Raw genomic sequence first — 17,758 nt, forward strand, 5'->3', positions numbered from 1 at the left:
TATCCAGACTCCTCATCCTCATCGGGGCCCCTCTTTAAGAGGGAAAAAGGTGGAACTTTATCCATTAAAGGCATCAGGCAACAAATCCTGTACTTTATTAACAAGCCAATCCTGACTCTTTCCCGAAAGCACATGATGTCGAGCAGTAGCCACCTCAATTAATTACTTCCAACATATGAACTTCGATTCGATTTGAAAAATTTTTTGAAAAAAGTATACCGGATGGAAATCGCCGACAGTGTTCAAACGTCACTACCTTAAGTCCTTGGAAGCTCTGAAATTCCCCCCAGCAGTAGCAGCGGGTAACATAGTTTCCCCTGACTCTAGCTAAATTGTAGTAGAAGATTCAGTCCTCCTTTCTACCTGCCTCACCCAATAGTTCGTCTATTCCTACCTTGTTCATTAGCATTCACCTTGTGTCTTAGCTGCTTTTGTGATAGTGTAGTGCCCCTTATTGTCTGGCTAGGGACACTCACAGATGATTACAACATTGATCTCATAGATGTTAACCCCTTATTTTTATGCTAGGGGATACATCATATTACAATGGTTACGGGTTTTGTATATTAAGTCATATACATTCCTTATATATTTTTATTGTTGGTTATTTTGTTTACCTGTTTATATTAATTGCTATTATTCTTTTGATACATGCTGTTACACAGATTTCATTGAAGACAGTAATCCTTGTAACTATATATATGTAAATTACCTTAATGTTATCAACATGATTAATTTTAAGGGTAATTTAAGCATAATTTTCATTTTATTTTCACTGTGTATATGTATCTTTTAGCAATATATTCCCTTCATTTATATTTTATCTTTTATTTGAGACCTATTTTAAATTAATTAATTTATTTTATTACTTTGTTTACTTTATTTACAATCTTGTGCTGTTTCTCTGGTACGATTTCGCGCAAGCGACACGAGCTGAGCCCAGAAAAAGGATTTTGACGTAAGGAAAAATCTATTTCTGGGCGATTGGCTCGTGTCGCCAGCGAAATCCCACCCTACCCATCCCTTCGCTCAAGATTGTCTGCTAACTTCAGGATGGCCACAGAGGCGCAGCAGTCGGCAGCATGGGATGGAGTAGTAGTAGTACGAGCTGCTCACTCTGTGGGACGGCTCCCTCTTGGAGGGTTTGTTACGTGGGAGATTTCTATTGGCATTTGGCTCGTGGTAGTGGTCTCACTCGCCTAGTGTTCATACCGACACCCTCCTAGAGGGTGAGCGAGTCAGTTACACTGACCTTTTTCTTTATTTTATTTATTCTCTGGTATGTGTTAGTACATTTACCCTAGAAATAATAGATTAGAGGATAGTTCGCTGGCGACACGAGCCAATCGCCCAGAAATAGATTTTCCTTACGTCAAAATCCTTTTATTATTTCCTTTGATTTCATTAATATGATTTTTCCTTTCAGGATAGTAGCTAGCTGGTGTTTCTCTGGTACAATTTCACGGAGCGACACGGCTGAGCCCAGAAAAGGGATTTTGACGTAGGAAAAATCTATTTCTGGCGAGAGGAAGCCGTGTCGCCCAGTGAAATCCCCCCTTTTTTCTTTTTTCCTTTTTTCCCCCCCTTGCTGTGCACCAAGCTTCTATGCTATCGACCCCCTCATTTTGGGACCACCTTGACGTGGTGAGGGGGCTCTCGAACCTCAGGAATCTCTTCCCAGGTTCGAACCAAGAGTCCTATATGACATTATATATTTTCGAGTAAACTTGTGGACTTTTCCATTTTTGCCAAAATTTTTGAAAGCAAATAAATGAGAAAACATATCATGGCTTAACGTGGAGTTAAATCCGAAGCTAAATAGTGAGAACTGTGGTAGAGCCATCATCTACCCGACAATGTTCGGACCTGTTTTTCAGGCGGAACTATTCTGTGGAGCTGGACCACGGATTCCAGGGGGGCCTGGCCTCTAGGAATAGAACTCTCGGCATTCTATCCAGTTTGCCCATAATGTGATTAGGATGGGGATAATTGGTATTAACATAATACTCTTAGTCCTAGCAAGCGGGTTCTGCTTACACTTGGGCCATACTAATCATGTTATGCCATCCCCGGGGGTTTGGGGTAGGGTAGGGATGCGGACATTTGGGAGTCTTTTCTCACTTGTGCCTTTGGCAGAAGATTTAACTTTGCAAAGGGCCAATGATATCTTTTCAAGAATTTTTTTTTTTGGTTGTAAAAACTCAAAATTTATGAACTGTGAAATAAATGATTTGAGTACCCCTGGGCCCCCATGATGGAAAAACTACGGCACAGTTGATGACAATTGGCACGTCACTCCCGAATTTCCTAGGTACTGCCACAAGTAGTGAAAGTACTATAAAAGATACTAAGGAACACCCTGTTCCAAGTAAAGCAGCAGAGCCAGAAAACCAAATAGAGTGCATAAATAAAAAAGAAACAAACAAAAATAAATTGGTAAACTCCAATATCGTAACAATGGAACCATATATCATGAACAATAATTCTGAATTAGAGACAAATAATCCTCCCAGCAATACAGAAAATATAAAAATCATAATAGACAAGCAACATACATAAAACAAGGACCAAAGAGAAACAAAAATTACCGACTTAATCCCACATTGGTACATTTTGATGACCTCTTTGGACCTGATAATTGGTCAAGATTTCTAGTCCTCAAAGCTGACAACAAAATCTCAGCAGCGATGCTAGAAAAACAAATTACTTAACATATATCCAACACAAGACATGGAATGCAGACACATCAAGGACAATGAATGGCTTATCCAAGTAACCAATAAAAAGCAGTCCACTGCCTTTTTAAGTATAACAGAAATAAATAATATAAAGGTAATAATTACAAGCCACGAAACATTGAATTATGTACAGGGTACAGTCATCCTACCCAATAGCGAGCAGGAGCTTCCTTCAAAACAACTATTGGCTAGACTCCCTAAAATTGAGATATAACAATATCCACGATTTATAAATATACTCTATTTCAAGTAGGAAAGATAAAAGTAAAAATATCAACATTGCCAAAATAAATTTACAGGCCAAGACTTACCATTTAAAATAAAAATTCTTGGACAAAATAGAGAAGTTCGTCCTTTTGTTCCTAAACCATTACAATGTACACAGTGCTCAAGGTATGGACACACATACAAAAGATGCCGTAATAAAGCTATATGTGCAGTCGTGCATCAGATGACCATACCACTAATTGGAACTGTAATCAATCAAAATGTATTAATTGTGGACTAGCCCATCACGCAAAATCTAAGGAGTGTTCATTTTACCAATATAACACAGAACTTCAGTTGTTAATAAATAGGACAGGAATGTCAGTCATGGAAGCCAGACTTGAGCTAAAAGTAAGAGGCGTTAACAATCCATCCAAAACCCCCCCCTTTTCAATGTGACTAAAAATCAAGACATCAAACAGCACAATGACAAACAAGATAGTATAAACATGGAAACTGGATTTCATACCAATAATACTGAAACCCAAAATAAAAGTGATATTACAACAACCAATACCACCACTAACATAGATGATTCAGTTATCCATGGAAAAGAACTTCCAATAGAAGAAGAATTAAATAATGATGATAATCGAACTGGCAAAAAGAAAAGAATTCTAGAAAGAACCCCACCTAAGGGAAAAAAAGTAAATATTGAAAATTACAATCAATCCAGAGAGACTCCAACTACACCAGGAGAACATTTTAAAAAAGATATTAAACTAACCTCATCACAAGTGGAAATACACAATTACCCTCAATCTCAATCAAACAGCCAACATCTGGACAGTAAAGATCACTCTTTACAATTTCCATCAAATAATACTAATGAAAATCATACCATTAAACCAAACCAAAATATAACTATCACCCACCAACCATCCACAAGACCGAAATATCCCATTAACAACAACAAAACAAATAACCCCTCAAACCAACAGTCCTTATCACGACAGAAAAGGGAACAATAGAATTACAAAACCAGAAATTTCTAAAGCTAGACCAAAAACTTCTGAACGAATAATTAACATTACCAAACATGCTTCATCTTGTGGTTGTAATGAATGCTTTGTAAGTACATATAACCAACTAACTACCAAGACAGAGGACACAGTACGAAATTGTATTGACATTTTACCAAATTAAGGAGGTGCCCTTTAACACACCAACATGAGAACGAATTATGTTCTGAATCCTTAAAATACAAAAAGGAAATTATAAAATCAAAAATAGACTTATTAATATTCAACTATGAAAAACAAACAACTGCAGAATCTAATAACCAACATACAAATACAATGATTTAAAAAACCACAAATAAATTCCAAAATGCATATAAACTACGAGATAAAGTAAAATCAGCAATCAATTTACAGAATTTAACACCAATTCCTCCCAATAATGGAATATAAAATCATTCAATGGAATATAAATGGTCTCTTAACCCGACTACGTCTGGGTGAATTACAAAGAATCATACGAGACCACAACCCAATGTGCATAGTCTACAACATATAGGAAGTAACCCTACAAATATCCAACACTATAAAATTGCCTGTTATTCACCAACTGACGGTGGAAAATTAGGCACAGCCATATACGTTCATAATAGCATTACATATGAACCTGTTGACATACCATCTATGCCATATCAGATAACATCAATTAAACTGTATATGCCTGATAAAAGTAAAATTACTATTTGTAATTTATATAACCAACAAATTTCAATACAAATTTCAGTGATTTTTCTGAACTTATTAGCAAAAGTATACAGAAACACTACTTATAGTAGGAGATTTTAATGCACATAATCCATTATGGGATATTAATAACCCCACTGACACATCCGGAATCAACATAGAGAATACTATAATGAAACACAACCTGTATTGTCTCAATGAAAGTGAGTTCCAACATATTTTTCAAATACACACCTAACCTTTTCTTCAATTGACATTTCATTATGTTCAAATGATGTAGCGGAGAAATTTGAATGGAACGTCCTAGACGATTCATACACAAGTGACCATTTCCCAATCATTCTGAACTACTTAAGTAATATCAAAATATTGCCACCTACAAGATATAATATCCAAAAAGCTAACTGGGATAAATATTTCCTATACACACGAAACATACCACCATTCCCACATCATGAAGATCACAAATACTACATGTGAATCCTTCTCAAACTTCATAATAAATGCTGCAGATAAAAGTATTCCAAAAACCACCAAACACATTCCCACAAAATCCCCTGTCCCATGGTGGAATCCAACATTAACAACATTAAGTAAAATAAAACATATTGAGTCGCAATCTAAACAGACTCAAAAACTCGCCTTAAAGCACTCAACAAAATGCCCTATAGTATAAACATATTAAACAAAATAGTTATAACAATATAACAATTACCGCATTAAACCACTATATAAACAAATATACAGCCAAATTTAGAAAAACGGTAATAGCTGAAAAAATCGCATCATGGAAGGAATATGTCTCAAACATATCTTCAAACACATCCACAAGGATGTCTGGCAAAAGATAAGGAAAATCAATGGAAAACATATAAGACCTCCAAGAAGTGCAATACATTTAAATGGAAAAATATACCATGATACTTATGAAATATCAAACATAATTGGGAAACATTTTGAAAACATCAGTGCTTATTCCAGCCTAGATACACTTTTCAAAGTATCAGAAAACAAAAAGAAAATATAATACTCAATTTTGAAACTCTTGAAGACCTGGAATATAACTATATTTTTAACATGGATGAACTAGATAATGCCATCAACTCTTGTCATCCCTCTGCACCAGGATATGATAAAATATCATTTGAAATGATAGAAAAATTAGCTCCTATAGCTAAATCATATTTATTAAAATTTTACAATAGTATCTGGCTAAAACGTGTCTTTCCTGATAAATGGAAACATGCCATAATTATTCCAATAAACAAACCAGGAAAGGATGCAAGTAATCCATCCAGTTATAGACCGATATCTCTAACAAGTTGCCTATGCAAAATCTTAGAAAAAATGGTTAATGCACGATTAACGTATGTAATAACCAAAGAATCCATTTTAACACCAACACAATCTGGTTCAATAGCTGGCAGATCAACCCTAGATCCCTTAACACATTTAGAAGATCATATCAAAAAAGGCTTTGAACAAAAGAAATTAACAGTAGCTATATTTTTTATATAGAAAAAGCATACGACGATCACATGGAAACATAACATCATGCAAAAAACTCCACTCCAAGGGACTAAGAGGCCACTCACCAATATTTATTAAGAACTTCTTAACAAACAGAACTTTTCAAGTAAGAGTAGAAAATTCCTACTCAGTAACCTATAAACTGGAAGAAGGAATCCCTCAAGGTAGTGTCTTGAGCTGTACATTGTTTGCTTTAGCAATCAATGACATTACTATAAATTTACCAAGTGGTGTAAAAAACAGTTTATATGTTGATGACTTTGTCATTTACTATACGAGTAGTAATTTGAGACATGCTCAGAGAGTTCTCAGTACTGCCATTTCAAATATATGTAGTTGGACAAATTCAGTTGGATTTAAATTTTCAACTGATAAAACAAAAGCAATCGTCTTCTACAAAGACAAAAGGTGGATGAAGAACCAAACAATCAAACTGCATCTTTATAGCACTGAAATACAATTTTGTACAAAAATCAAGTATCTAGAAGTAATATTTGATCAACATTTAAATTGGAAAGAGCACATCAAATACATTAAAGCCAAGGGCATCAAAGCCCTTGCCATATTAAAAAAGTTATCACACTAATTGGGGAGCAAAGCGAGACATTTTATTAATGATATATAAGGCAACAGTCTTATCCATAATAGATTACTGCTGTCCAATATATTCATCCGCCTCAGAATCTGCATTAAAATCTCTTGATGCAGTGCACCATGAAGGTTTTTTTTTTTTTTTTTTTCTGCGTGCGATGCACAGGAGCTTTCCGATCGTCCCCAACAAACTCACTTTTGGTCGAGGCAGGTGTTTTGCCCTTAAAACATCACCGTAATTTAATAACATACAAAGAGGTCTTTCAATGCAAGCGGGATCGTCTCCTGCAACTTACTGCTTCCAAAACTGTAATCAAGTAACAGCAGTTAATAGTACTAGCTCTTTCCCAAAAAGAGCTAGATACATAATGAACATACATAATGTGAATCCAATTTTTCACCCACCAATGGAATTGCCACCACCACCATGGATTTTAAATAGAGTAAAGATATGTACCTCCCTGTCTTACCTACTCAAAAAACAAATGACAAGTACGGAATGTACCGCCAACATGCTTTGGAGCACATTAGAAGAAAAGGCGATAAATTTATGATATATACAGATGGCTCCAAAAATAATGTTGGAGTAGGAGCATCTGCATATTCAGAAAGAAAAATATGTTAAGTAAAAAAAGCCTACCTTCAATATCATCAGTATTTACTGCCGAAGTCACAGCCATACAGATGGCTCTAGATATGATATCTGAGGCAAAAGCAAGTGTCTCTGTTATTTTCAGTGACTCACGTAGCGCTATAGATGCAATAAGACAGTATAAACCAGGAAACCAAATAGTACAGGAAATTCAAATAAAAATTCATCAACTCCTCCAATCAGGAATATCAATGGAAATATGTTGGATCCCAGCACACGTGGGAATAAAAGGAAATGAATATGCAGACTCTGCTGCCAAATTAGCCTGCACTATCCCTCCAACAATTTCATATGCCCCCCCAGTGTCAGACTGGGTAAAATCAGTTAAAACATTAATTTACAGGATTGGAAAGAAGAATGGGCCTCGGTGCCAACAACAAATAAACTCAAAAATATAAAAACTGAAGTCTATGCATGGAGAACATCCTCACAGGAGGAAAGAGCAAAAGAGGTGATCCTAGCAAGGCTACGTATAGGACACACAAGATTCTCACATGGTCACTTGATGTCAACACCACATGCGACCCAGTGAAATGTAACAGATGTCAAACACCCATGACAGTACAGCATTTGCTTGTTGAGTGCCCAAATTGGACCCAGGAAAGATCTATTATCTGCGGAGTTCGGAAATGAAAAATATTCTTGCGGAAAGCAGGGATTTTTCAATTAATAAAATCATAAATTTTTTAAATAAGATGGGTTTCTCAAATAAAGTTTTTTTTTTTTTTTTTTTTGTTTTTTTTTCTCGGGATTGATCCCTGAGAACCAGCCCGAGAAGAGCATAGATTAATAATAATCTATGCTATCGATAAGTATGACGCCGCAGTCCCCTTCAACAGGGTAGCTGGGTGTGACCTATAGGTCGGCTCCCCGTTTTCAGGGTCTTTTGATGAGGAAAAGGCTAATTGGAGGGGTTGCTGTGGTAGTGTTTAACACTCGCCCCAGTTCTATACCGACACCTTTTATTTAGGTGAGCGGGTCAGAGACTTCTGACATGTCCAATTTAGCAGTTCTCTGGTATCATAGCAATATTTTACAAGAAATAGTGCTAAAGAGGACACATTTCACTGGGCGACACGGCTTCCTCGCCCAGAAATAGATTTTTCCTACGTCAAAATCCCTTTTTTAGTTTTACTTCATTTTTGGGTGGTACAATTGTTCCATGTACACTCTTCATTGTGTCATGTTTAGTTACTCAGACTTGACTGCATCTAAAAATTGTATTTTAAAATAACTCCAATGTATTTTTGAAAGTTCCTTTGACATTTTTTTTCCCCAAACATATTATGTACTTGCAGTCCGTTCAACAGGTAGTTTTCAAGCCTTAGTGATGATATTTGGTGTTCTGTCTAGTATTACCAACCTTGACTAATTTTGGTTTCCAAAATGAGACTGAATGGATCGAGGTTGGATCTTGCCTGAATTTTATTATCTCCTCCCATTTTCTTTACCTCAAAGGGTTTTAGTGTCATTTCAGTTTGTGTGTTCTTGTTTCATTTAAAGAATCCAAAGGGAGAATCAAGGGTACACCACAGAATTAATTCAGGATAGACTTCTTCCATCCTCTAGGCTGTACAAGGGAAGGAGTAATATTGCTGCTATTAAAGTGGCAGCTACCCTTAGAGACCACTTCAATGGCTTAAAAGTCACCAGTCCATCGAGATTGGACCCAGCATCAATGACAAGGTTTGACATTAAAGTGTCCTCTTGCCCAGCCACATCAGGTACTTCAGTTTTATAGCTGGAGAGGCATGCTGTCCAACTCCACTCTCCTTCAGAGTTTTAACCCTTATTGGATGGATACACTCAGATGAGTGGCAGTAATCAGGTTTTGGGTGTGGACGAATTCACACATGGTAAGCATCAATATTACGCGCCATCGATTTGGAGGAATCAGGCAGGAAAGAGGTTCCATTACTTTTATTGCCTATATATTCACTGATGGCAACTTTTAGACTGGCTCAGCTCAAGATTCTTGGCAGCTCATGAGTTATTTGTGAACTGACTTCAGAGGAGCATGTACTGTCCCTCTCTCTCTCACATGACCTCTTTTTACATACATTTGCTCATAAATATACTCAAGGGTTGCTGTTGGTTTTAGTCTTATCTTTTATGATAGTATGTCAGTTATAATTATGATTTTGAAAAGAAATATTAGAAAAAAACCTGTATAATACAAAAATGTTACTGCATCCTCGATCTCAGTAAATTTACGTAAATATTTTGCAACAAATATATATAGTCAGAATTTGTTACTGATTTTAGTCCTTATCTGTTTTGATATTTTGTGAGCTTTAATTATATAATTTTATAAAATAAAATAATTTATTATAAAAAACATGTATAAATTGATAAAATTTACAAGTGTTTTGTACAAGAGGCCCCACAACCACATCACTCACCCAGGCGGTTAAGAAAAAAACTGAACATGGTAGCGTGGGGTGCGCGGTCTTTGACCAGTTTTCACCCGATATATGCATGTGTTGCCAGCTCACAGATTCTTTGCTTTACAATCTTTGATTGTTTAACTGGATCGAGATAGGCGCTAGAAATGATCCTATTGTTAAAACTGATTGTCTAAGACAAATTGTCTTAGACAATCAGTCATTTTTCAGATTCTTGTGGAAAGTTGGGAGACTTTTTAAAATTTGTTTTTATTACACTATGCATTTGCATATCTTCCTCTTTCCATTGATGTGTTTTTTTCCTAAATTTGCTGACCTCAAAGTTTCCCTGGCCTGGGGTGCTTCATATTATTTTTTTAGCCCAGCTCTTGGGGGTTTTTCCCATAATTCAAATAATTTTAATGTCTTCATTGTGAAGTCTGTTTTGATAGAAGAAAATGAAAAAGGAAATTGTTACCAAGAGGGAAAAAGGCCTGACTATAGTTTGTTAGGTCGGTAGCTGAGATGCAAGGCTTGTATTCCAGGACCTTGATGTCTAATGTCATCAAAGCATTGGGACATTGCCACTTGCCTGCCATGCTTTAAGCCTAGCCTTCATATCTGGGATAGCACCAGGTGAGGGAGAGGAGCACAGATGTAGCTTATTTCACTGTTAACACAGAGACCAAATGAACATGATTTTGTCCTCCCTGTACTTTTAAGCATTGGCTCCCCAAGGATTCTGATGGGCTAACCCTTTGAGATAGTTGTGTCAGAGATCCAAACCACCACCATGTTGGCTTACATCACCCACAACTTTCAGGATTAGCTTTGGATGCAAACTCCTTCCTTACTATTATTCATTCTCCCATCTCCCAAGTTATAAGCAGAAAATTTTGATGAAGGCAGAAATATCTTTGCTATTTACGCAAAATTGTACTCAATATCAGAGATTTGACGCTAAAATTGTAAATGTTGGATAGCAAGATGGAAGAAAGCTACTAAAGTAAAAAAAAAATTAAGAAAAATAAGAGCTAAAAGCAATAGATTCAAACTAGGGGAAATCTCTTTCCCTGGTGTGAGTGTTCTCTTACCTATCATACAGCTTCAACACACAATATTCTATGGTGAAGCCATGTAACTTCAACAACGCATTTTCTCATTGAGAAGGTGCTCAATGATACTTCGAGTAATTCATTTTCCTTTTGTAAGTTTTTTGTTGATATACATATAACTTGTACTTGTTTATACTCATTGGCTAGTCTACCGGCCATTCAGTTTAGCACCATTTAATAATTCTTTCTCTTTTACTTTAGTATAAGTAAATTCCTTTTCTATTTTGTTGTGTGATACTCTTAATGCCGTGATGTACACAATTTTGCATTGAGTGCCTCTTACCTTATCTAACAGATTAGATATTACATGGCATTTTCTAATCTCCCACTGTAAGTTGTATCAGCAGTGAGTGATGATCTTAAATTTACAAGGTAAATACATTTATATTTTTTATATATTGATTTGGAAAAGCTGGATTCTACTTACAGAGACCAGAGGAGCTGTAGTGACTACCTAGTATCAGTCATTAATTTTCCTTTGAAACGCACAAAGGATTTGAAACTAATTTGGACTGGTTTATGTTAATTTTGTTCTTTAAGGTAAACAATTTAGATAGATAGAATGGCCCATTTTTATCACATACTAAATTGATCATTATTAGTTTGTCACTCCAGTGAAGTATAGTATATTCTTCACTTTTCTAGAAATATTGTAGGTGTAGTCTTTAGGAAGAAAGGGATAAGAGGTGAAAGCATTGTTATAGTTATTTATATAGTTAGCATTTCAAGAAAAATAAAACTAATAATACATTTCAGACAGCATTAAAATTGGTTGATGAAGGACACCTTGCTCTGAAACCAGCTGCTAGAGCATTTAACATTCCTGTTACAACGCTTTATACTGCCAGTAAACGAAGAGATGCTACGGGAAGTGCCATGAAGGAGGTAATGTATATTTATTGTTGTGCCTGAGATTTATATTGGTAGAGCATGTTTATAGTTCCTTCCCTCACAAACTTCAGAGCTTGGTAAGAACTGTTTGTTTATTTTTGTTACAAACAAACAAACAATAAGAACTGAAATATGACCAAGTCTGGTTTGCTTTTTATTTTTTCTGAGAGTTAAGATTATGGGCCAAGTTCTCTTAGCAAGGCAACCTCAGTATTAGGGGAGCTATAAACATTCCAGTTGGCTTAAGTGATTTCCTAGGGGTCAGGTGAAGTGAGACATAGAGTAAAAGTGAAGCTTGTTTATCCTTATCTCTCTCTCTCTCTCTCTCTCTAGTAAGTTTGGTATGTGTGAAAAGGAATTTTTTTGGAATGGAATATAGAATTTAGGCCAAAGACCAAGCACTGGGACCTATGAGGTCATTCAGCACTGGAAAGGAATTAAGAGTAGTTAGGATTGACAGATGTAACTGGGAAAACCTTGCTGTTGCACAATAAAACATATTTTAGGAGAAAGTGGATAGCAAGATGGAAGAAAGATAATATGAATGGAGGTACAGTAAAAGGAATGAAAGGGGTTGCAGCTAGGGGCTGAAGGGATCCTGCAAAGAACTTCTTGTGGTCCATACATTAGGTACATAAAGCAAGTTATAGGTTAAGTGCAGTACACAGTATTTCTCCTAGGATTTATTGCACTTAAGTACTATGTATATATGTACTGTTAACTTTTACAGTGAGATTATATTAATATTTTAGCATTTTTATTTTTATATCTTATAGTACATTTAGTAGATGTTGCTCCCTGAATCCCTCCCCTCAACAACAGACCAGGAGTCTGGAGAATCTTTTCTGTTTTGTTGTTGTTGTTTCCAATTTACCTAAGCCAACTCTCCACCATTTCTTGGTATTAGACTTACTGCATCTGTCTTTTTCATTCTTGGTTTCCTCTTGTTTTATCATGCCTAAATTTTTAGTCTAGCTATTTATGATTGATGTTTTCCTAAATAATGATTCAAGCTATTTATGATTGTTTTTCTAATATGAAACTACACCAGGTTTCTACACAAGCCTGTTAGCTAGTACTTTCAGTATTTTCCTTCATGTAACATAAAAAAGAATGAGTATGGCTCAGGTCTGCATGCAGGTATAATACTTTTGAATGCTCTTCTTATGTAACTAAGATAACTGCTGTAGTTATTCAATAAATGTGATATTTCTATATTCATATACTTTTCCAGTTTTCTTCCCTAAAATTCTGCTCATTCAACAACACTTGTTTATATATAATGTTGTTGTCATCTTTTTTACCCTGCTGTTATCCCTATCCTAAGTTGTCAGTTGCCATGATGTCTCTTCTCATGTTATTCCTATTTAAAAGCATCCTTCTTCACTTACACTACCTTTAATCCTGTGCCTCCCTCATGACCTAGCCTTAACAGGTTCCACCCAAGCCACCCTTTCTCCTCACTCATCCATATCATATACCCATACCATCTAAATCTTGATTCTTAATATATCTTGATAGTTGTGAAACATTTCATATAAATAAAGATTTATTTTTATTTATTGTACTGCAAAGTAATTATCTGAATACTGTAGCTCATTTTGTCAAGTATCAAATAATTAAAGTTTCTCAGTTAAGAGAGTGGAATATGTTTTAACTATTTTTTTTTCTTTTTTTCAGGAAAACAAATAAAAAATTGCTGCTCTGAATATAAAAACCACAATGAAGCTTAGCGGCAGTGCTCAGTACAGAGTTTTAGTGTGTAGGTTCACCATTAATACTATTTAATCCTTAGTCTGTCCACTATTCTCTCTTGTGCACTTTCTGCTTAAATTCCCATCTGGTCAAGGCACAGTGTAATGAAAACTTTAATATCTCGGTTGGAGACAAGGGGTTACAAGTTAATGTGGAAGGTTGAATATAAAGAGTTTTTTATGCATGAAATACAGCAGTCTAATTGTACTGCAGTGTTGTAGCAAAAGTTCTGTTGATCTGTAAACTATGCGACTGCTTAGGATACCAAAATGTTTCTTTAATCTTGATAAGAGTATTTCCTTAGTGATTTCTGTAACTCCTCTGAAATTAATTTTCCTACATAAAAAACTTCAAATGATTTCCTATGCAGTACTGTGGCTCCTCAACATACAAATGATTTGTTATTTGTATTTTTATTATACAAAGTAAAATTTCAGAAAAATGTTATTTCCATGTAAGAGCTAAAAATTCAATTTACGAGCTGTTTGGTGGAAACTGGTGCACAACCAGCCGGGATTGTGGGTGTATGAGAGGAGACAGGATCTCCTTGGGCCTGGATGATAGGGGCAGGGCCATGTGGACATAGGGACAGAAGGGTACATCGTGTGATGGTGATGAATAACAACCATTCTTCTTTAAACCCTACTGTGAAACCTTACTCGTAAGTGGTGTTACTACACTAAAATGAAGTAAAATTCACTCGTAATTGGAAACAGGTTCTTAAGTAATGAGAGAAAATGTTTTAAAATTTTGATTAGAAATAATACAGGAATGAATGCAATACCAAACAAAAACTAATTTCAGTTTTCTTCTGCAGATGTAAAAGAAACCCAAAAGATTACCGAGTATAATTATTTTAAGAAAAATACTATTTAAGAAAAATACTATGGTTAATACTTATAAGTAAACAAGTTCTACTCAGTAATCTTGTATGTTTCTTTTTCCAACCAATGAATGCAATATTATGATAGAGAGTGATAATATATTTTTAAAATGATTTTAGAAGAGAGAGAGAATTATAGTATTGGTGATGGACTTGGGGATGGGGAAAGGCAAACGAGAGCGGTGAGTTGGTGCACAGATCCCTGGAAAACTGTGATATGGGTGCCAAGAGCGTGCTTTACTATACATACCAGATAAAATTTGAAGGGACCATAGTATTCAGGTTAATTCTCCAAGAAATTCATACCCTAAATCTTGATTTCATTCAACAGTTGCTGTAACATTCAAAGATTATCAAAAGAAGTGGAAAATTTCAACCATAGGCTACAGTCATTTTTGCTTTCTTGATATAGTCTACTTTTGAAAATGGATTTTCATCCACTAATCATTCACAGAAAAAGATGTGTAAAGTAAAAATATTTGTTACCACAAATAACTATATTTATTGCACAAGCAATGAAAGTTGTAGATCATGAAAAAAATGCTGATGTATTAGAGGTCTTTCAGTCTCACGGCAAAGTAATGCAGTCATGTTAACTTTGTAGACTAACTCTGAAATGCTTGTAATGGGAGCATAGCCGGAAAATCTTGAAGTTGACAGGCTACTTTAACCTTGATAATGTCAGTAACTTTGTAAACAGCAACTAGCATTTGATCCATGTCAACGTCAAAGTCATCAAAGTGTGAATGTTGTTACACCAGTATCCAGTGACTAGTGCTTTCCCACCCAAAGCACTAAGGCTTCTCCTCACTTCATAGAGAATAGAGAATACTCTTCTGGATTTAATTACATTTGCTCAACCTACCTTTGCCATCACAACTTTCACCACCATTGATGCCAGCTAACTTTAAATGCTTTGGAATACAAACATAAATTTGTAGAAACTAAAATAATGACCATTACCACTTATGATGATACAAAATAATCCTGTTCAATTAGAGAAGGAAAAAAAAGGGGAGTAAATATTGTCCAACCAGCTATCACCCACTGTACTGTATCTTCCAGATCTTATGAACAAATCCATGAGAAATTCCAACTACTTAGGATAAGCATGATGTTTTCAAGTATCTGAACTTTTTTTTTTTTTTTTTTTTTTTTGTTTTTTTTTTTTTTTTTTTTTTTTTGCAGACTTAAAATATATGATATAATTTGCATTGTATTCTCATATTTTAGAGTAAATTTACCAAGATTGTTTTCTGTATGAATAAAATTTAAATTTGATGAATAAAATTTAATGAAAAGTGCATCTTCACTTTTCTTGTCGATAGTACATCCCAAATCTCACAGTCATCTTACATTACCCTCGTACAACTGTAACTTCTAAATATATACTACCCCTAAAATGCTTACAACTGCCTATTTTAACAATTAATCACCCAACTTCAGTTAAAACAAAAATATATTATTGGATATAATGAAGTTAAGCATGTTTTTAAAGGAGCCATGGAAAAGATACATATTCGTTATGTTAGTATTTTATATATAAACAATACTAATATTGAATATTACATATTCGGCACTAGACCTGGAGGCAAAACCCCTAAAATTTATATTTCCATTTTGCATAAATACATCCAGAAGCACGATATACCACGGTCCATTATCTTGGTGAGCTACTTTACAAACATTTCAATATAAAAATTGGAATTTGGAAAGAATTAAATTTGTAGGCTGAGGAGCTACATGATTTTAATCACATTAAAGCGAAAAACTTGATTGCACAGATTGTTTATACAGTATAGAGACCATGGGCTACTAGATATTTTATCAGAAATATTTATTATTCACCTAGTATTTGTATTGTTCACCTTTACATGTAACCACATGTGTGCAAGAATTTCAGAATAATTTTTTGTAAATCCAAAAACTACTTAACCCTTTAACGCCAATTGGATGTATTAAACATCTATATAAATTGTCTGTTGGGTGCCAATTGGACATATGGTACGTTGATATAAATTTTTTTTTTTTTTTTTTTTTTTTTTTTTTTTAATTCGCGGAAAAAGAGTTATAGGCTTACTAGGCGAAAACTTTTGAATCGCGCGCCTTGGGGGATGCTGGGAGCTTACAGATCAAGGCGTTGTTTTGTTTACAATCGTTACCCAGGCACGCAAGTGCGAATTTCTTTCTTCTCGCACTAAAAAGTATCAGCGACACATCTAAGAAATTATTTTGTCACTGACATAATTTTTGCACCATTTTATATTAGCTGTTACATGGAGTATTGTATATGAAAATGTGCGCAATTTCATGTAGAATACAACAAAAAACAACTCATGGTTGTAGCTTTTATCATTTTGAAATATTTTCATACAAATAACGATAAGTGCCAAAATTTCAACCTTTGGTCAACTTTGACTCTACCGAAATGGTCGAAAAACGCAATTGTAAGCTAAAAGTCTTATATTCTAGTAATATTCAATCATTTACCTTTATTTTGCAATAAATTGGAAGTGTCTAGCACAATATTTCGATTTATGGTGAATTTATGGAAAAAAAAAAAAAATTTTCATTACGTCTGCGTGGTAACTTCTGAAAAAAATCAAATATTTTCGTCCGATTGTTGTAATGTTTGCACCATTTTAAATTAGCCATTACATAAAGTTTTATATATGGAAATGTGCGCAATTTCATGTAGAATACAACTAAAAACAACCCATGGTTGTAGCTTTTATCAGTTTTGAAATATTTTCATATAAATAACGATCTGCCAAAATATCAACCTTCGGTCAACTTTGACTCGACCGAAATGGTAAAAAAACGCAATTGTAAGCTAAACCTCTTACTTTCTAGTAATATTCAATCATTTACCTTTATTTTGCAACAAACTGGAAGTCTCTAGCACAATATTTCGATTTATGGTGAATTTATGAAAAAAAAAAAATTTTTCATTATGTCCATGCGGTAACTCTTCCGAAAAAATCAGAAATTTTTTCGTCCGATTGTCGTAATGTTTGCACCATTTTAAATTAGCCGTTACATAAAGTTTTATATATGGAATGTGTGAAATTTCATGTAGAATACAACAAAAAATCAACCCATGGTTGTTGTTTTTTTCGGAAAATATTTTCATATAAATAACGATAAGTGCCAAAATTTCAACCTTCGGTCAACTTTGACTCGACCGAAATGGTCGAAAAACGCAATTGTAAGCTAAAACTATTACATTCTAGTAATATTCAATCATTT

The 17,758-nt window shown here is 34.8% G+C and overlaps 1 protein-coding gene across 3 annotated transcripts in view; it reads left to right on the forward strand.

The window, feature by feature from the left end:
• The window catches only part of LOC135207870 (uncharacterized), a 162,528-nt gene extending 147,977 nt beyond the window's left edge, over nucleotides 1–14,551 (forward strand). For all 3 annotated transcript variants that reach the window (XM_064239759.1, XM_064239760.1, XM_064239757.1), the window contains exons 9-10: nucleotides 11,737–11,865; nucleotides 13,552–14,551. In XM_064239759.1, coding sequence (XP_064095829.1) covers nucleotides 11,737–11,865; nucleotides 13,552–13,563 — 141 coding nt within the window. In that variant the 3' untranslated portion in view covers nucleotides 13,564–14,551. The remainder of the gene's footprint in view (nucleotides 1–11,736; nucleotides 11,866–13,551) is intronic.
• Nucleotides 14,552–17,758: the final 3,207 nt, after the last annotated feature.

The sequence above is a fragment of the Macrobrachium nipponense genome, chromosome 34 (assembly GCF_015104395.2).
Source record: "Macrobrachium nipponense isolate FS-2020 chromosome 34, ASM1510439v2, whole genome shotgun sequence".
Lineage (NCBI taxonomy): Eukaryota > Metazoa > Arthropoda > Malacostraca > Decapoda > Palaemonidae > Macrobrachium > Macrobrachium nipponense.